General features: G+C 38.9%; 1 protein-coding gene across 3 annotated transcripts; it reads left to right on the top strand.

Moving 5' to 3' along the window:
• Window positions 1-43: 43 nt before the first annotated feature.
• Window positions 44-20596, top strand: SLC35A5 (solute carrier family 35 member A5). 3 transcript variants are annotated; one of them, XM_057696336.1, is made up of 7 exons: window positions 44-296; window positions 1071-1215; window positions 6253-6351; window positions 7621-7754; window positions 10309-10376; window positions 16249-17029; window positions 18846-20596. In XM_057696336.1, exons 2-7 carry the CDS (start codon window positions 1086-1088, stop codon window positions 18912-18914), a joined length of 1281 nt encoding a protein of 426 aa, XP_057552319.1. In that variant the 5' UTR covers window positions 44-296; window positions 1071-1085; the 3' UTR covers window positions 18915-20596. The 3 variants fall into 3 exon arrangements, with proteins under 3 accessions (XP_057552319.1, XP_057552318.1, XP_057552320.1); XM_057696335.1 differs by having other exon boundaries at window positions 49-296; window positions 1067-1215; XM_057696337.1 differs by lacking the exon at window positions 1071-1215 and having other exon boundaries at window positions 51-296.
• Window positions 20597-21348: the final 752 nt, after the last annotated feature.

The raw sequence follows: 21348 nt of genomic DNA, 5'->3' as shown, positions 1-21348 counted from the left end.
GAGAAAGGCCGCGCTGGGGCGGGCTCTGGGCGCTTCGCCCCTCCCTCCGGAAGCGTAACACTGAGCGCGCCTGCGCAGTGGGCGCGAGGTCCGCTCTTTGCCCGTCGGGTCGTTATTGTGCTTTTTGTTCCGGAACAGGAGGGTCGGGTCTGGAGCTTTATTCGCCTTTCTTTTCCTCCCACAGCTTCCCTGCCTATGGACCCTAAAAGCTACCGCTGCTGCTGCGGACCTAGACAGTTGATGTCTCGGCTCTAGGATGTGCGCTCTTCCCCTAGAAGCTCTTCGAAGGGACCGAGGTAACCGCGCCCACCCCCCCGCGGCAAACAAGTGCGCGTGCGTTTGAGTGGAGGGCGCCCCAGACCAGATCCCTCCTGCGCATGTGTGACAAGAAGGCGTTCCTAGATGGTGAAGGGAAGCTTGCCCTTCCCGAGTAGGGGAGGTGTCTCTTTGGCCTCGTTAGGCTTACTCCCGCCTTGGGCTGTGGGTATTGGTATTTCCAGCCCATCTCTCACCAATCCCCCAGGTCTTGTGCACTGTAGACTTTAGTGGCCTTAAGATGTCAAAAGAGGGCCTCAGAGTCTTCTGATTTCTAAGTTGTCTTCTATTTCCAACAATAGTTCATTATAAATTACCAGCAGTAGCTCAGATACTTACCTTTTGGTCATTATTGTAATGAAATCTTTCCCTTTTCCTTCCTCCTATGGAAAAGCTGCTACCGAGGAGAAAAAAAATCTGAAATTATCTTCTAGAGCAAAGTTGCTTGTAAGAATGGAAGTTAAAGAATTGCTTTTCTGCAGAATTCTGCAATACTAACGTGTCCTACCTTTGTAGCACTTCTAAGCTGGCTTTTGCCTTTTCTGTCTCTAGAGTTACCTTTCCTGTCAGATTTTGACTCTTTCATTTGCTTTCCCCATGATTTCTCTTGTACCCTCAACTTTTTTGATTTGGGTACAGGCATAACCAAGACGTCTAAAAAATTCCTTCTCTGTTCTTCACAAATCAGTGGTATTCACATTATACTTAACCTGCCATCAGGGTTGCTCACGAATTTGTTCTTCTCTTTAAGGCAGTTAAAAAATAGTGCAATGGAAAGCAAGTATTGTGGTCATCCCCTGTTAAGCTCCTGGTCAGCAATGTATACGTTCCTGCTGGGGGCTGTATTCATTACTTTAAGCTCAAGTCGCATCCTGCTGGTAAAATATTCCGCCAATGAAGGTAAGTTAAGATTTGCAATGTGTATGGAGCAGTTCCATCTAATCACACATTATCTTTCTTGTCTTTAGTTTCCTTGTGTATAAAATGGGGATAATACCCTTAAAAGTACTCTGCTTCATGTGAATGATAAAGCATGTTTAAATTTGATTCTTTAACTTTTTTTTTTTTTTTGAAAATCACATCTTTCTGTATTCAAAAAAAGGTTTACACCAAATATAATGGAGCAGTGGGGATGACAAAGGGTGTACGTTACGGACTCCCCCCTCCCTTTATTCTCCTAAAGATCCAATTTAAACACTGTTAAAAAGAAGAATTCATTGGGCACTTAGGTGAAAAGTCTAGCTTTAGGCACGACTGCATTCAGTACTCAAACATCATCATGGTCACTCTGTTCCTCTTCCACTCTTGGCTCTGCTTTCCACTGTGTTGGCGTCAGTCCGAAGCTTCACAAGGCGGCAAGATGGCAGCAGGAGGAAGGCAAGCCTCTTTCCCCTGATTCTTTAACCTTTTGTTCCTTACCAAGAAAAAATTTTGATGCTGAGTGAAATTTGGGTCAGTCATGTACAGGATCAAACCTTTGAAGAACAGCATAACATCTGACTGTTGCTTCAATCAACAGATGTTTCTAGGCTTATAGCAATATATATTACAACTTATTTTAAAATAGACAGGAGATAGATTTGGTCACCTGGCATTTGTGAGGTACTATTTTAATCACATTATCAGTGGAACAGTGCAGGTTATTAGCTTTGATGAATACATGCTCATATTATTCTTAATGTAGGAATTTGTATTTAAACCATTTCATTCCACAGAACTGTGTTGAGAACCTCTCACTAGTTATTGAGGACACATAAAATCACGACATCATGACTGTTAATGGTCTGCTTGGGGAGTCAGATGTGTATATAAGTCTTTTTCAGTTAATGCTTCTCTGCCAGGAGCTGAGAAGTATTAGTAGCAGGGTTCAAAGTGCATAAGATATAGACTTTATTCTCAAGAATTCACAGTTTATTAGGAGAGAAATACATGTAAATGCATCATGAGAACAGTATATAATTAGTGCAGTTCTATACCAAAGATGCAGAGATAGTTTAGGTTAGTGGTATGTTCTGTCTGGGAGAGCATGATGTGGACTGCGAAGAGGTCAGGGAACACCTCTCTGATAAGGTGACAGTTGATCCACAAGAAGATAAGGTGGGCAGAGGTATTCAAAGCAGAAGTAACAGCCTGTAAAAATGAACAGATGTATTAAAAAGCAGGATGGATTGTGAGAACATGCAGTTCAGAATTATAAGCAAAAAGTTTTAAGGACTTGAAAGAGGGGGGAAGAAGTGCTTGGCCAGAGAAGGAAGTAATGATCAGAGAGTTGAGGACTTCATATGCCATGCTAAGCATCTGGGACTTTATTCTCTAGGGCCTAGAGTCTGGGGGACAGGGAATACTTGGAGGAATATAAATGGCAGGGTAAAAGGAGAAAGACTGTTATGGTAGCTGGATAGAGAATGGACTGAAGGGGACAAGAAGTAGCCAGTTAGGGGGTTATTGCAAATTCAAGCCACAGATGATGAAAACTAACCAAGGCTTTTGAAGTAGGAGTAGAGAAGAGAGGATAGATTCAAGAAATATTCTAAACATAGAAAAGACAGGACTTGGAGAATGTATGGAATGCGGAGATTTAAAGGAGATGAAGTATTGTATAGCTCAGAGGTTTCTGGTTTAGATGCTGAGTAGATTAATGATGTTCTCAACTGAGATGGAGACTAAGGAGGGAAAGCAGTTTGGACAGAGCTTCGAGAGATTAACAGTTTTAGCTGTTTTACCTTTCCTGAGGCCAAGAGCTGTGTCCTTGTTCACTGCCATATCCCGCAGTGTTTAGCACTTCACACATGTCAAGGAAATGCCAGTTAAGTGAATAAATAGGAGATAGTTATTCATATGGATATGTTTAGTGAGCATTAAATGTTTAAATGTTCCAGAATACAGATTTGGAAGCATTAATATTAAATTGACATTTAAAACCCAAAAGAGCGGAGGCCTCATTTAGGGTAAGTACACAGAATGAGAAAATAAAAAAGAGCCAAGTATAGAACACTGGGAAATGCCAACATTTAACAGGCATGCTGACACTCAGAAGAACATTAAAAAGGAATTAGAGGGACTTCCTAGGTGGCACAGTGGTTAAGAGTCCGCCTGCCAATGCAGGGGACACGGGTTTGATCCCTGCTCCAGGAAGATCCCACATGCCGTGGAGCAACTAAGCCCGTGCACCACAGCTATTGAGCCTGCACTCCAGAGCTCATGAGCCGCAACTGTTGAGCCCGTGTGCCGCAACTACTGAAGCCAACGTGCCTAGAGCTCGTGCTCTGCAACAAGAGAAGCCACTGCAATGAGGACCCCATGCACCACAATGAAGAGTAGCCCCCACTCGCCGCAGCTAGAGAAAGCCCGTGTGCAGCAATGAAGACCCAGTGCAGCCAATAAATAAATAAGTTTATTTATTTTTTTAAAAAAGGAATTAGATGAGAGAACAAAATGCACATGCCTTGTAGAAGGGAGTTTGAAGACTGGGAGGGAGTTGCAACATCAGTATAAGGTGATGATTAAAGCCTGCCCTTTGGAATTAGTAATTAGAAGATATTTGGTAATCTTAGGGACTACGTAGTTGGAATGTCGTGGTGGGATCAGAAACCAGACTGCTTGGGAACAGATCTGAGTGAAAAGTGGATACAGTGGAAATAATGAATGTTGACACTGTTTTATGGAGATTGGGAGGCAGTATGGTAGCTGAAGAGGGAAATATTTTATTTTTTTTCAGTTGAGAGTTTTGAGCATATTTGTAGGAGAGGAGTGGAAGCCAGTTGATGGAAAGATAAAGGAGATATACTGAAGCCAGAGGAAATACTTCTCGGAGCAAAGCACCTGAAGAGAAGGGAAGGTTTCAATGGGGAGAATGGGTGAATAGTGGGGCCATGGCTTTTCTCTCTGGGACTGAAGAGAAACCAATAAGGATGGATGTGGTGTAGATAAGGTTTTGAGGGTGGGTGGAGGAGTGGAGAAAGGTCACACATGATGCTGTGATACAGTTTGGGAACAACCATGAGAGAAATGCAAGGAAAAAAACAAAAACGATGAAAAGAATGAGTTAAAGAGCAGTGATGAGAGTTTGAAAGATGTGATCTGAAACCGCCCCCCCATTTTTATGCGTGCATGTTCGCTTGTGTGTATTGTGCTAGAGAGTAATGCAGAGTATTGTTGGAGGATAATGGAATGTGATTTCAGTCTGGCTTTAAGCTTAGAAGAGGGAGGAAGAGATGTTTTTAACTAAGCTTTGACTGATGGAGAGTTTAACAGGCAATTAAGTTAGTGCCTACCAAGTGCAGAACACTTAACTGCCAGGTATAGGAAGATGACTAAATGGTCCCTATCTCGTAAGAAGCTTACATTTTAAGGGTAAGACATACAGCATAAAAAATAACTATAATGCAATGTTAAAAGTACTGTTATAGAGGTTTATAGATAGTATTACCCGAAAATTGGGTTCACCTTTTGGTGGGTGTGGAGCCAAAAGACAACTAAGCCAAAGATCAGGAGAAGGAAGGATTTATTATTACTTGTAGCAAGTAGGGAGAACACCATGGAGCTTTACCAACGCAGTGTCTCTCCAAACTGCAAAATTGGGGAAGTTTTAAGCTAAGGGTATGTGCATTTTTTGTAGGGGCTTGGGTGGTTGACAGAATCCAAGCTTTAGTTAATTGAAGTCACGAGGGTCAGAAAAGGTCAACATGATCATCTCTTAGGTTCCAGTTAATCTGGTGGTTGAGCACTGAAGGCTAATCTTTACCATTGAGACCAAACTGGGAGTCTTTACAACTGATATATTATCTTTGCTATTGTCACTTCTCTTGCCTGATAACAGTTTGTTCCTGCATTCTTTTGTTCCCTTAATATCCTTAATTACTGAGACCTGTTCAAGGACAAGCATTGTGGCCAAGACGTAAGTCACAAGATGGCTTAGGCCAAAAAATGGCTTCTCTCATGTCAAGAAAGCCATGCCTGGTTCTCTTTCTCTGGGGACCGCCTACCGTATCTGTTTACAGTAGTGCTACAGGATCAAAGATGAATAAAGGGTTGATTGTGCATAGGTTGAGAAGGTCAGGGAAAACCACAGAAAAGAGGAAGAGTGTTCCGAGGAGAAAGAATGTCGAGTTGGCTTTTTTCCTTTGTACTTGGCCAGTTACAGTTTTTCATATGACAACCAAGGGAAATAACCAAATATTTTTGAAAAAATGCATTCCTCAAAATAGTACCTAATAAAATTTATGTTTGTCCCTGGCAGAATTACAGAGCAAGTTGTTTGTAAGCATTTAGAAAAAAGAGAACTAACAGCTAAGTCAAGATATACTAACCAAACCTCATTTCCTGATTAGATCGACTTGTATGTTGGGGCGTAGCTTCCTGATTGGTCAGTGGGTTTGGTTGTGTCAGTGTGTTTGTCCACCCTAGAGGACAAACTGGGCCAGTTTCCTCTTGCCTCAGGCAGCTTCCTTCTGTTACCCCCAATGTACTCTTTGTCCCAGAGTGCCTAATAAATGTTGTTTTCCGTGTGTACCAGTGACACAAGAGGAATCATGAGCTGGGTTATAATTCAGCCACGTGGACTGATAGCTGTTTGATGAGTCAGACCCTGATCGTTAGTTAATGGCCAGTTTAGAAGGTGATCTCTCATGCCATGACACAAAGCTTTTTTTGCCTGTAGCCCTAGCCTCCTCGACACATTTTTCAGCAACTTGCGTGAAAGCATGAGAGGCGGATTTCTCAGTTTCAAGGATAATAAAACACTGAGTGAGGTAGGGATAGCTAACACAGGTGAATTGATTCGAAAGTCCAGAAGAGCAAAGCCAGCTGGATGAAGTTTCATATAACCAGTAGTAAAATCCAGCTGTTAAGTTTAGAAACAGCCTTAAATTATTAACTGTATATAAGCATTCTATAGAGCAAAATCTATAGTTAAAAACCACTTCTGTTACATTTCAGAAAACAAATATGATTATCTTCCAACTACTGTGAATGTGTGCTCAGAGCTGGTGAAGCTGGTCTTCTGTGTGCTTGTGTCATTCTGGGTTCTGAAGAAAGGTGAGTCTTGAAATGGTACTATATACTGGTTAAAAATCACAAAATCAAAAAATTTTAGAACTGAAAGGAACATTTTATATCAGCCTAGCCCATTAATTTTATATATGAGGATACTAAGATACAAATAGAAAGTGTTATGTGATGCTAGGTCGTGGGAGCAGAACCCGGACTCCAACCCATGCGTCCTAGCATCCCGTCCACTGTTCTGCCTCTTGACTTGTTCCTGTGGTGGGTCACACAGCAAGTTTTTATTCATATTCAGGATTATCGAAATCACTGCTATCTGACTTGATGTGTAGCATACTGTAAAACAGTCCCCATTTCCTTTAGGGGAGGCAGCATAGCACTTTGGAGTCAGAGGGACTGTATTCTAGGGCAGATTATTTTACTTTTCTGAGCTCCAGTTTCATCAGCTCTCAAATAAGGGTACTAATCCTTCCTCACATCTAAAGCATGTAGCCTTTTGTGGTTTTTAATTCTCCAATTATTGAACCTTAGCTCTCTCTGCTACTTTGATCCACCTTCCCACATGAAGGAAACATAGAATTTAGACTATTAAAGGGCTTGCCCAAGAAGATGTCTTTTCATTCTCAAAGGTTTCAATCTGTGCAAAGTTTCTAGTTAGTGGAATACATTTCTTAATCTCATGAAATTTATACAGTATTTATAGGGTTTAAACATATTGTTTTCTATCTTTTAATGTTATTTTACATTCTCTGTTATGGTACCTTCTTAAGTTTTTGGAAACCTAGAAATAGGATAATAAGTCATGCTAGGATGAGTTAAAGTTAATTTTCTCTACTCCTCTGTATATAAACTTTCATTTAGTACTTCCCTTTTCTGATCCGGCCCCATCCCACAGTCCCCAGGGGGAAAAAATCCCAGCATGAATGCATAATTTTTTTTTCCACTTATTTTAACTTGTTGATCGCTCTCAGCTTTATGCTCAGAGCAATAAGGGAAAACATAAGTGTACCCTGAGTGGCCACCTGCAGTGATACATCTACCTCAAGTTAGCAGCCGTTAAGAAAATCATTATTCCTAAGGTATTGCTGATGTCAGTGTTGGGCACAGTGGTGGGGTGAAGAAAGACAGTAATGAAATCCTGTGTTGTCCTTGATTTCTCAAGACTAATAGTCACTTTCGAAAGCAAGTTCGTTAAGCCTCTTTTAAAGAATTGTGTCAGAAATCAGATATAATTTACTTTCTTTAAAAACATGTGCATTCTCATCAAGGTCATATATTTATTGCTGTATTTTTTTTCTTTAGAAAACCATCAAAATAGAAACTTGAGATGTGGTTCCTGGAAGGAAGTCACTAATTTCATGAAGTGGTCCATTCCTGCCTTTCTTTATTTCCTGGATAACTTGATTGTCTTCTATGTCCTTTCCTATCTTCAGCCTGTAAGTAAATAATGACAAAGAAGATAGCTTTGAAAAGACAGAGAAATGAAGCCCAGAACTAACCTTTCTCTCTTTTTTTAATCACTTTCCTTGGCCCTGTTCGTTTCTCGTTGCTTCACTGGCCTTCCTGAGGTCTGACCAGAATCATCTGAGCACTGACTTACCAATCCACTTGCCAGACTCTCCCACTCTGAAAGATAACTGTATTAAACTGTGCTGACTGATCTGTGGGAGCTGCTTCTTGACCACTGAATCTAGAGCCATCTCTCCCTGCGTAACCTTAACCACCCTACCTATTTTCAGAGCCATCCTGCGGTCACCCACCTCTAATATTAATCTCAACATCCAGGACCTCCAAACAGACTCCCATGGTTAACTCAGAAAATTATACACTCAGTGTACCACTCTTTCTTACACTTGTTTGAATTTTGGTTTATATGTATTCTATTGGTATGATTTTCTTTTTTCTGTTAGTCCTGTCATTTAACCAACAAGTTCTTCAAGGGTAGAGATTATATCCTCCCAATCTAAATGCTGTCCATAACTGAATAACCGATAATACTAGGAATACTCCTCATCTCTCCTGCCATCCCCCATGCCAATTTAGAGAGCCGTTAGTAATCAGAATTAAAGTTTGGTCTTCTGCTTTTACCTATTACTCAGTTTGGATCGTGTGTATAATTTCCCCTTTGTGTTTTCATTTTATAAAATGAAGGTTTCTATTGCCACATTTACAAAATGTGTTTAATTTTCTTTAAAGAGCAAATTCAGACATTTTGATCATAAATAGAATTTCTGTTGACACTAGTCCTCTATTTGAAGCCTCTTAAGTATAGCCAAATCAGTTTGAAAGTGGGATGAAACAAAGGGATCAGGAGGGCACTGAGGTAGAAAACAGGAGTTTGATTCTTTTGCACAACTTAGGAGATTAGAACCAGGCAAAGCCAAACTGCTCTGTGAAATAAGATAATGTTACCATACTGGCCCAAAGGCAAGGCCCTGGGCCAGGGGATCATCTGAAGTTGCTTTCAGCTCTGTGATCCATTTTTATTAGTAGGTGTTCATTCCATCTAAAATGTGTCCTCTCCTAAATTCTTTCACTTTGCTTTTCATGAGAATTCCTGTACCCAACAGCATAATTACTCACATTCAATAAGTATATATTTGTTGTGTTTTATTTGTATCCAACAGACCAACTCTAAATTTACATCCTTTTGCTAAATCCCGGATACCAGAGCAAGGTTGCAACTTCCTGTTCTTACAGCTTATTGCTTTGCTCTTCTTTCCTGATTGTGTACAACCACAGATATTACAAAGTAAATCACTTGGCATACATAACTCTGTGTATTGCTGTGCCCAAGCCTAGTTGGAAAGAATTAAACAGAGATGCATGGAAGTTTGGGGGCAAAGAGCTCTGGTATTTTGTGTGTACTATACTTATTGCCTGGACAGAGTGGCAGCGGTTCCCCAGGCCAGTGGGCTGTTTGGTTAGGTCCGTTTGCACCGCCATTACAGTGATTGCTGGGAGCCACCACCACCCCACTTTTAGCAGCCACGCACGTTTCTCGTCTCCTCTTACTTGTCTCCTAACCAGGGGTTCACAGGCATTCGTCTGCAGAGAAAACCTTAAAATAATGGTTCTCATAAAAATTCAGTAGACGAAAAGTAATGCTGTATCCTTGGAATTTTTGTTTTTATGGATTTACTCATTAATTTAGCTGCACATTCGTTGTATTTGCTGTTTGTATGAGATTGTGAATATTCTTTAGGGCTTGGTCAATTTAAAGTGACAGCAAGGAGGAAGGGAGTAGGGTTTGTTTTTAAAAATTGTTAATATTTTCAGATCCAATTATGGGGACAGTGATAAATTTCATACTTTCTGGGCCAAAATTTATATATTTTCAGATTAATATTCTCATATGTGAAATTTGACTAAATTCACAAAAACCAATCTTAATAAAATCTGGCTAACACCTTTCTGTTTAGAATAATATGAATATGAATAAATCCAAAGGACTGTCAAATATAAGTTTGGTAGTGAATCACTGGTATTGAATCACTACAGTCGAACCAGGTAAATTGATTTAATTCCTAGAATAATAAAAATACTTAAAAACCTATACCTCCATCTTCTTAATGTACAACTGGGCCTAACAGTACTTGCCTTCTCTCTACCCACAGAATCAGTGTTAAAAGTCTATAAATTACTTCAAGAGCTTGAAAAAATATGCTTTATGATCATGGTAACCACTATTTCTGCACCTAAACCTTTAGAGTTTGTAAGTATTTCCAGATATGCACATAAAGATTATTACACAGGCATTTGCTGAATTTCAACACATTTTCAAAGCCTGTACAATAATTTGATCATATCTGCATAAGTTTAACAAGCAATAAAAATAGAATTTAATCCTCTAGTGAAATAGCTGCCCTAATAACCCCTCTGGGTTTTGACCAAAAAGCTTTTTTTGTCAGGTTAACTTGCACCAAGCTGGGAGATTTCTGAGGTCATTGCTTTACTTGGATTGTAACTTTATCTTCTCTTTCTTTCTAGGCCATGGCTGTTATCTTCTCAAATTTTAGCATTATAACAACAGCTCTTCTATTCAGGATAGTGCTGAAGTAAGTAACTTGTTGTGAAAGCATATATCACACTTTAAAACGGCACCGCCTTGTTTCAGATGATACACCCTCTGAATGCCAAGGCCGGGATTTTATTCCTAATTGGCTTTGTGTATTGGGCAAGTTGTTTAACCCATCTAGAAAGCAGCTGCAGTGTTAGCCTGTCTGAATCCTCTGCGACTCAGTGTTTGAAATGTTTTTTTCTTAGCATCTCAAAAAAAGAGATGATCGACTGGGTTTTAATTAAACTCCTTGAGATGAGTATGTGATTTCAGTTCTAACTGGCAGAGGATTTGCAGGAGGAATCTAGTCAAAATTACAATTATTAAGAGTGAACGTATTACACTTTTCCAGTGCTGTCACTAATCCATCTCCAGGAGAACCTTTGAATAAAATAAACATTTTCAAGTTTAAACAGGCTCTGCTGCAAAGCAAAGGCCAGCATGTCCTAAGGTGATACAGGATCTGGGTACTTAACTCCAGTTTAAGTTGTTATTTAATGATGATGGTGATGATAAGAATAAAAGAACTTTTTGTTATATTTGTTGTGATTGTTTTTATTTTAATTTTACATTCACATTCTCTTTTTAATTTGTTTCTCAATGTGCTATGTCATAGTGTTTTCATAATTGCTGTGTACAGAAGGATGAAGTGCTTGGTTCATAGGCACTTAATAATTATTCGTTGAATCTCGTGATGCACTCATTACATAAATTATATGAAATTCTTGAAAGATTTTCTTTTACCCTGAGGATACGTTCAATTTAATGGTTGACGTAAGAGAGGGGAAAAAATGAACATAGCATTTCATCCAATTTAAATGTTAGAGTCACTGAAATTTGCTTTTGCATCACTTTCTTCACTTTATTTATGAATTGTGAGAATGATTCAGTTCAACAAGCAAGTTAAAGAATGCTCATCCAGAAACATTTTAAAGTCTTTAAAATCAGCGTGGAAGTCACTTTGTAGGATGAAGGTAGGCTTCTGAGAAAACATGTAAGCAATAATATTTTTATATTGATTCCTGTGATAAAATTGGAGATGCACTTCCATAAAGGAAACTTGTTGGCTCTGACACACAATAAAATGCTCACTGCTTAATAGGCGAGCAGTAATCTCAAAAACATGTAATTTTTTGCTTTGTTTGGGTTTTTTTTTTCCAGTAAAAAATGTTTTTTTCCTGTGACATGACAATTTATGAGCACACATGGTATTATACTTAAGTTACTATATAATACATAAGTATTATGTCAAAATTACATTAATTTAAAACTGAATTTACCAAAGAGGAGGTTAAAGGTATGTATCGCCTGACTTGAAATTGGCAAGTGGCTCTAGCTGTGCCCAGAGTTGGTTGGTTGTTTTTTTAATGACTCCAGAGCATGAACGGGGCCGTGGACCTAGGTGAGGGGCACTTGGAAAAGCCCTACCCAGGGTGGCCCGACTGCCATGTGGACAGATGTTCAGGGAGGCTCTCTACCGGGCAGTGACTGGAAAACACGAAGGGCCTTTCTACCCTATTTTGACTTAACCCCACAATGACTCCATGAGATATGTGCAGTCAGGCTGAGTCTGTGCCTGGAACCCAGAGCCAGAAAGCATTTTGTAGCCTTTGGGCGGCTCCCTTTGGCTGTGGAGGAGGGAGTCTAGATGGATAGGCTAGGGGCAGAGGGGCAAACAGCGTTATGAACTACAGTTCAAACTTTTTTTTTTCCGTATATTTTACCTCTTCATATTCAAAGCAGTAACATTTATGCTTAGGCATGTGTTTGCCTTGTCGTTAATATTGCTCTGATTTGAATCCTTAGAAGTTATTTAGATTAAAGAAACAGTAAAATCACTCCATTTTTATTATTTCTACAAGCGCTTAGTTCCCAGAATGGGTCTTAGTTTGACTGATTGACAAATCAGCACTGAGGCTACCCTAAATAGTAGAGCTAAAATGTGATAGTAAATCTAATGATGTCTTTTATGGGAATGCCTTTTAAGTATTATATTTTATTACATTTTAAACTCAACTTTGTTCTAGTTATCTTTTTGTTGATGGTAGTGTATGTTGTTTGTTTTTCCCTATGTAATCTACTTTTTGTGAATCATTTGGTGGTCTTTTGCCCGTGGCTATAAAATTTTGGCTTAAGAATAGCTTGAGTTCTATCACAAGTTCTTAATTTGTTTGCCATAAATAACTCATTTAGAATATTAAAGCTCTTGTCTTATACTTGACTCTAGCAGAGCCATGAAATACCTTTCCCATACAGAGAAAGGATATAAGGCTGCACGGGTAGAAAAAAATAAGTCCAGTGACTAATGTAAAACTTACTTGTAAGAAACTGAAAGTGAGAAAAAGTGAAAAATATCACCATCCAAATGTCTTACTCTAAACCCCATGTGAATGCATAGATTTCCTCCTTGAATATGGTTACTGGTTCAAAGTGGGAATGTGGCAGGCATGCCTCAGAGCCCTGTTGATTTACTCCTAAGGCTTGGCAAGGTTGTATAATCTTGTTTGCTAGGCTTTAGGGAATGATAATGTCAACGTGAACATCAAGTTTGGGAGCAAAACCAAGATCAGCACTTATTTTTACCTAAAGAATGTATGTAAGTTTCTCTGATTTCTTCCAAGAGAAGGGAAAAAATTATTAAAAAACACATTTTGAAACATATGATAGATGTCTTGGAAGTTATGGTAAACTTTACTCTCTGAATCAGCAGAAAAAGCAAAAGTGCCACTCGGTAATACAAGGATTTCTCCAAAACCATTCATTCACATGATAAATATTGTTTATAATTTCTCATGATAAATCTGCCCCTGGTCACTCTCTGTGCTACTTAGAAAGGTATGATGTATGGTTTCTTGAAAAAAGTTATGTCTTTCCAATATTTTCTTGCTCTGCCTTGGTTTACCACCAAGTATGGTAGAAATGCTCTTATCTGACACAGTTTAGACCTAATTGTTGAGTTACTAGGGAGACTCACAGTAGGGAAGTCATTTAAAATATATATATATATATACTTTAGACAATTTAACTTAAAGTAGGTAAGTGTCCATTCATCATTCTTTTGAAGAGCCTGAGACCTTTCCTTTGCATATGTGTGGAGTTTGCTGATTGGAGTTCTTTGACTTCTTTCTTGCTTGAACCTACATTCATTACACATCATCCATGGTTTCTGGTATCAATTTCTTTAAAGTGGGGCAAGCCTTAAATATATATCTTAAAAGAGATTCTTCTGGATTTTTATTATTCATTCCTTAAAATAACTTACCTGTACCTAATTCAAAGGCAGTTTTTTTATCTTGTGATTTGCCTTTAATCTTCCCAAAGCATTCAACTTAGTTCTCAGGAAAACAGCAATCCTTTTCTTTCACTCATAATTTATGATTTCTGTAATCATTAAAATATATAATTACAATAATGAGGTCATCTGGCAAAAACATGTTTTGGAACAGAGACTCTTTGTGAGCCAGCCGTTCACTTGGGAGCAGAGGCCCTCAGGTTCAGCAGCCTCCCAGCCAGAAGCATTCAGCTCTGTGCATCAATCTGAATGTTCTACTGGGGCAGTGTTGAGTGTGCTTCTACTGTTGCGTCCCCTAAACCGTGAGGAACAAAAGTCTTCCGTGCGTACTCATTTACAAAAGCACAGATCCTCAGCTGACTTTACAGGATAATTTATTGGTTTTTCTTTCTTTGCTGAAAACCTATTTTCTGCCTAATCCTTAACAATTTTTACCTTCCCTAGAACATTATCTTGAATGAGTGATTGTTTGCAGTAGGTATCGTTTAGCTTAGTTAAGGCTTTATTTCCTTAGATTCTTTTTTCTCAGTGTCAGTGGAAAATCTATAGCTGTCAGAATTGAAAACTTCTAAAGGACCTGTAGAGTATATTATTGCCTCATTTATCTTTTTTTTTCTTAATTAGAAATAGTCCCTATAACTGTTAGATTTGAAGGATCTCTTGATAGTTTTGGTAGAAAATATTTTTTGAATGTGTAAGAATAACTTATCCATCTTGTTTCAGGAACTGTACGTCGGCATAACAACTGTAAGGGCCTCATGTATCTTGACATACAATACTTGGTTACATAATTATTTTTTATAAATTGAACACCCCGTTTTTCATCTCTGTCTCTTCGGTTTCCATTCCATTTGCTTTCTACCACTGAGTGTGTACCACCTGCACCTTCAGAAACGCGTGTAACTAGCTGACAGTTTCTGACTTCATGGAGTAGGGCTATGCTGGTCCCATCCCCGAAGTGCTGGATCTGGTTATATGAAAGTGGGTATACGAAAAGACATACAGTGAGCACAGGTGTGCTGCTGTCCAGGCTGTCTGTGCAGTTAGCAGTTTCACAGCATGAAGCTCTATGGAAGCATTGGTGAAATCAACACGCATTCCTGTAGAGGCATCCTGGGAACTCAGAATTATACTTAAGAGGTGCATTGGTCCAGAAGGAAGAGTTACAAAACCATGGCTCCGACTCCTTCCTTACTCTTTCATAAATACGTGACCTTAGGGAAGTCAGTTAACCTCTGAGAACCATTTCCTCTGCTAGAATAGAAACTTCCTGACCCATAGTAGGTCCTCAACAAAGGCTCCAGAATTCTTACAACTTCAGTTCTCACTGTTGCTTTACACGTCTGCCTTTGCTCACGTTACCTTCTGTTCTTGGTATGTCTCTTCTTCACCTGACTAATAGATCTTCAAACTTGAAGATGTTTTCCTGCCTCCCCGCCCCCCCCCCCCCCCCCCCGCCCCAACCCTCCCTGGCTGTCCTCACTTGAGTCCCATACCCTTCTTTCCTTAGTCAATGTACCTTCTTGTAGCCTTTGTATAGACTCTTGCCTCTGCCTGGATATATCACCAGCTCCCTTTTCACATAACAAACTTCAGTTTATTTTTCATCTTTCAACGTAAGTGTCATTTGCTCTTCAAAGCAATACCTGACTCTATGTACAGACTCAGGTGTGGTTCCTCACTGTACCCTGATTGTTCTGTGTATCACATATCACACATTATATTGTCATCATTTAGTGTCATGGCTCTTTCCCTATTAAAGTGTAAATTCTTTGAGGATGGAGACCAAGTCTTCTCTTCCCAGTGTGCCTGGCACTTAGTTGCTGCTTATTAAATGTCTGTTGAACTGAATGAATTCTCAAAATGGAATAATAATCATCACATCCTCTATATATCAAAATTTGTTGTTAGGTAAAATAAAGAAATAAATAAAGCATTGTTAGGACTTTGTCAACTGAAACACTAAAAATATTTTTTCCTTGCCTTATCAAACAGTTTGCTGTATAGTTTGCTGTATAATACTTTATGATCAGGCCATGGACCTGGGAACTAGCTTCCTCCTTAAATTGTTTCTGGGTCATGAATATCTTTGAACTTTTAACAAAGCTTTGAAGGGTCTTTAGGTGGGGGTGGAAAGGCCAGATTTGGCACACACTGGAAAAATTCACAGATTGTTAGAAGCTTGTCATATTCTTTCCGGTTCATAAAAGCTAGGTTGAGAATCCCTGCTATAACTTATTTTATCGTGAGATAAAAAGTGATTGTACCGAACAACTAAGATCAGCTCTCAAGGTAGAAAGGAGGCTTAGTTAAACCTATAGGTTAAAAGGAAACTTAAAATGAGGAGAAATGACTGAATAGCCTTAAGGGACAGTTACTGTAAAAGTGAATAAAAAACAAGTTCAAGAAGCAGACACATCCCAACAGATTCCCTTTGAACTTGAATTGTGGGGAATGCAGGCAAAAACAGTATGGTTCATGCAACCAAGTACGCAAATGATTAGGTTTTCAGTAAAAACAGTTGATGGGGGAGGGGAAAAAAACTAGTATTAAAATCTCTTCTTTCATCTTTGAACAGGAGGCATCTAAACTGGATACAGTGGGCTTCCCTCCTGATTCTATTTTTGTCTATTGTGGCCCTCACTTCTGGGACTGAGACCTCACAGCATAACCTGACAGGACATGGATTTCATCACGACGCCTTCTTCAGCCCATCCAATTCCTGTGTTCTTTTCAGAAGCGAGTGCCCCAGAAAAGACAATTGCACAGCAGAGGGGTGGACTTTTTCTGAAGCTCAGTGGAACACCACGGCCAGGGTTTTCAGTCATATCCGTCTTGGCTTGGGCCATGTTCTTATTATGGTACAGTGTTTTATTTCTTCAATGGCCAATATCTATAATGAAAAGATACTGAAGGAGGGGAACCAGCTCACTGAAAGCATCTTCGTACAGAACAGCAAACTCTATTTCTTCGGCATTCTTTTTAATGGGCTGACCCTGGGCCTTCAGAGCAGTAACCGTGATCAGATTAAGAACTGTGGGTTTTTTTATGGCCACAATGCATTTTCAGTAGCCCTTATTTTTGTAACTGCATTCCAGGGCCTCTCGGTGGCCTTTATTCTGAAGTTCCTGGATAACATGTTCCATGTGTTGATGGCCCAGGTCACCACTGTCATCATCACCACAGTGTCTGTCTTGGTCTTTGACTTCAGGCCCTCCCTGGAGTTTTTCTTAGAAGCCCCATCAGTTCTTCTCTCCATATTTATTTATAATGCCAGCAAGCCTCGAAGTCTGGAATATGCACCTAGACAAGAAAGGATCCGAGATTTAAGTGGCAGTCTTTGGGAGCGCTCCAGTGGGGTAAGTTTGTGAGGATGCTGCTTTTTGCCTGTTCTTCCCAAATTCAAAGTGAGGTTATACAAGGAAAGAAGTAAATCAGTGCTGGTTGATCACAGGACGTGTCAGATCTCTGTGACTTTTAAAAATCATTCAGCAAACGTTTGTTGGCCTCCGTATGCGTAAGGGCTCATGATAATGCTGCCAGGGGTTGAGAAAAAGTACAAATCACAGTTTCAAGGACCTCATGCATTAGTTGTATCATAGAATATTACAGAGCCAGAAGATGCCTCACGGGTAATCTTGTCTAGTCTCCCTAGTTTTACAAGTGGAGAAACACCGCTCAGAGAGGCTGACTGGGTTACAGATAGTAAGTGAAAGAACTGATACCAAACCCACAAGGTCTGACTCCTAATCCATTCTTGACTTTTTCCACTCCACCATAGTTGGGGAAACAAGCCTCATTCATAAGAAAAGTTGATCTTTGACATTAGTAAGTCTTATTAATTATAGGTCGCTGTATCTCAATAAAAGTTCTTAAAAAAAAATTATAGGTCAAAAGCCTGGCTCCTTCCTTTTCCCTGTAGTTATTTATAAACGCAAGTGTGCCAGGAGGGTAAGCCTTGTTTCTCTCACTGAGAAGGTGATTCCCAAAAGGATGTCTGCACATAGAAGAAAACTAGAGAAGTACTTATGCAGTTATTCTGAATGAGTATTATTCCGCCAGTAGCTTACCATTGTTTTAGGAAGGTCTGCCAGTCATACTGTTAGCAAATGAGTAGTGATCTTTTGGGGGCTCAAGTTAGGAGTTAGATATATGTTTAAATAAAACATGAAATAGAGTCCTCTATCTAGCTTTAAATTCACAGTTTTCATGAACATGCAAAATACGAGCTAGTTCACACAATGAACATTTTACTCTTTGGGAAAGTTAACTGATTGCTTATTAATAGAGATCATGGCAGAGCTTCCCTTAGTAATGCCCCTAAAGTGATGATATTTACAACAGATTTTTTTAAAATTTATTTTATTGATATATTGGCTGTGTTGGGTCTTCGTTGCTGCACACGGGCTTTCTCTAGTTGCTGCGAGTGGGGGCTGCTCTTCATTGTGGTGTGCAGGCTCCTCATTGTAGTGGCTTCTCTTGTTTTGGAGCACGGGCCCTAGGTGCGTGGGCTTCAATAGTTGCGGCACATGGGCTCAATAGTTGTGGCTCACAGGCTCTAGGACACAGGCTCAATAGTTGTGGCGCACGGGCTTAGTTGCTCCGTGGCATGTGGAATCTTCCCAGAGCAGGGCTCGAACCCGTGTCCCCTGCATTGGCAGGCTTCTTTACCACTGCACCACCTAGGAAGTCCAGATTCTTTTTTTATTTTATTTTTGTAGCAGATTCTTAAGATGAAAAAATGAGAAGCCTGCTCTGATCTCAGTCAGAATATATATTTAGAAATCCTGTATTCTTTTCCAACAGTCTGATAACACTGCTTGCCCTACTTTTTTAGGTAAAAGAAAATCAATTTAGGTAACAAGGCCTAGTTTATACCTATTTCTGTAACTTTTAGTCATTTCCCTTCAAGACCAGCAGAGGGCGGTCCTTACTTTGCTCTTGTTAACTTTGAAATTAAAATGTACTGAAGTGCATTCCAATTTTTTTATCTCATTATATGTTTAAAATTAACTTTCCAAGAACCTAAGTATTTATTTCATTTCATTTAACCAGATTAGAATTTAATTAAATAAAATCCATGATTTGTTAGTAAAGTTTCTCCTTAGTAATCATTAAAAACGGAGCATTTCTAGTTTTGTCCTAATTAATTACTGATTTCATGTTTCCTTTTAGGATGGAGAAGAACTGGAAAGACTTACCAAACCCAAGAGTGATATTGAATCAGACGAAGATACTTTCTAAACGGTGCCCAATAGTTGGCAGTTCTCACAAACCTTATTTATTTTGACATTTTCAGTATGTGTGAGATTTATCTTTTCACTTTGATAAACCAAGAACATTTCTAAAGCATAAAACTCTTTGCATATATCTAACCACTCCCTAAATAATTCCAACTAAAGCCTAGAGTACCCAAAGGCTAAAAAGTTCTAAGGAACTGATGTAAGAGTAATACTGTGGAGACTGTATTAATGGCCTGGTACTTAGTAGGTCAAGATATATTTGCAGATTATTTTCCTTCTTCCTCCATTCCAAAAAACTTGTAATAATCATGTTAGCTGTATCCTATAAATATACAAGTAGAGATCAGTTTGCCATTCATAATTGTGTAGTTTTACTTTGCATGCCATAGTGTTCCCTTTTTTATCATTATAAATAGCACCTAGATTGTCCCTTGAATTTTGAGGCCATGGAGATAGTCATTTTGTAATTAAAAAGCAGCGTGACTCTTTCTAAAACATTTGGTTGAAGGACCTTAATAACCAGCCACAACGCTGATTTGAGAATAATGTAGTCTGTGTTAAATGTTTTGCCAAAGAAGCAAATATTTCAACAAAAATCTCAGAATTTTTATTTTTAGGAATTTGTAGGAAATCTTATTTTTAGTGATTGTCTTTTGATGTTTTTCTACACAAATAAGCTTCAATTTAGGTGAAAGTTGGTTTCCAGTCCCCACAGTTATCACTTGTATTTTACATCACTTAAACCAGACATGGTGGGTTTTTTCTCCTCAGTTTGACCTCATCACTCTTGGATTATTCTATTTTGGAGAACTAATAACCATTTTATTAGTTATTAAATAGAATTTATGATTACTATATATCTTTATATCATATTCCATTCTAAAGATTGAGACACTGGCCTCGGAATCACGTCAGATTGTCAGTAAGGCTAATGCCGAAGAGTTCCTTTTAAAAGAGTCACTTTGCAAACAAATGGCTTTTACTGAAATGTGAATAGTGTTACTCTAAAAAGAGGAAGGCCAGTAATAAATAAAGCACTTTATTGTAACCATATTTCACACTTAAATTGCATGGTATTTTTTGAGGCATTTTTGCATGCATCCAGTTGAGTCTATGAGGTAGGAAAGTCAGGTGATAGATAATTCAAAAAAGAGAAAACAGAAATGACTTGCCCAAGGCCATACAGCTGGATGGTGCTAGGACAAGAGTTGTCTTCAGCTACTAGGCCTGTGTGTTTACAGAGCACTACACTGTAAATGTGAGGTTGTCATTTTCCTGCAGTATGTACATATCTTCTTTCCCCTAATTTTCATACAGATAAATATAAGATAATACTATTATATAATCCATCTGTGGTATCCAGAATAATATGTGGCAAGAGTTGGTGGAAATTTATAAATAAAATAATTATTAAACCCTTACCTTGTGTTGCCACTTTGTCGTGTGAGGTGGAATGCAGAGTATTTTTAATTTCAAAACAGGTAATTTCAAAAGAACTTCTAAAACTTTCTCCTTCAGTAGATCTTGACTTCTGAGAATAGCAAAACTCTACCTTATCATAGGCATTCTGTCAGAGTCATGTGAAACAGGAAGAATACTTTACTATGGCAATTCATTTTAAAGGTAAAGAAAATCAGCTATAGGAGAGCTCACTTTTAAGAAATATAGCATACAAAACATACTTATGAAACAGATAAAATTGCAAAATATTAATTGTGAAGGTATTATGCAGTTTCTTGTATGTGAATTATATCTCAATAAAAGTTCTTTAAAAAGAATTGTGAAGGTATTGCCTACAGAATATATTAAATAGCAGAGCCCACTGATTCATGGAGATTGACTTTCTCATTTACAGTTACTTTTTTCACCCTCCTTTCCAAGAAAGCATTTATTGCCCAAAGTAAGGTTTACGTGTGTTAATTTACAAATTAATTAGAGAAAAGGAAGGAGCTGGAACTAAAATGTGAAGTTCTGGTGTGGATGCCCTGGAGTACAGTTGACCCCCTCAACACAGGTGTGACCTGCACGGGTCCACTTTAATGCAGATTTTTTTTTTCAACAAATACAGTGCTGTATGGTTACCAGTTGGTTGAATCCTCGGATGTGTAACTGCAGATTTGGAGGGCTGGCTGTGGCACTTGAGCATCCTTGGATTTTGGTGTCTGTGGTTGGTACTGGAACAAATCCCCCGCAGACAGCAAGGGACAGCTGTACTTTGTGGGTGCTACTGTTTTAATAGGTGAGTAACTGGAAGGTGAGAGGTCTAGAAACCATATCTTACCATCTTAGGGGCTCTTGGATCAAGTGCGTAATCCAGGAAGAAGGATGATCGTCATGTGGAGAAAGTAGACTTCTTTCCTGTTCTAAAGAACAGGTTATACGGTGATGATGATTCTTTCCTTATAAGGAAGCCTCTCCTAACAAATGATACTTTC

This window comes from Hippopotamus amphibius, chromosome 10, assembly GCF_030028045.1.
Source record: "Hippopotamus amphibius kiboko isolate mHipAmp2 chromosome 10, mHipAmp2.hap2, whole genome shotgun sequence".
NCBI classification, from domain to species: Eukaryota; Metazoa; Chordata; class Mammalia; order Artiodactyla; family Hippopotamidae; genus Hippopotamus; species Hippopotamus amphibius.
Note: the sequence above shows the minus strand (reverse complement) of the source record. Positions and strands in the feature narration are given on the sequence as shown.

Excerpts from the sequence above, each read along its gene's own strand:
- SLC35A5 (XM_057696336.1), top strand. The coding sequence starts at position 1,086 with ATGGAAAGCAAGTATTGTGGTCATCCCCTGTTAAGCTCCTGGTCAGCA. Across the intron at positions 6,352-7,620 it reads ATTCTGGGTTCTGAAGAAAG|AAAACCATCAAAATAGAAAC; the intron begins GTGAGTCTTGAA and ends TTTTTTCTTTAG. Across the intron at positions 7,755-10,308 it reads TCCTTTCCTATCTTCAGCCT|GCCATGGCTGTTATCTTCTC; the intron begins GTAAGTAAATAA and ends CTTTCTTTCTAG.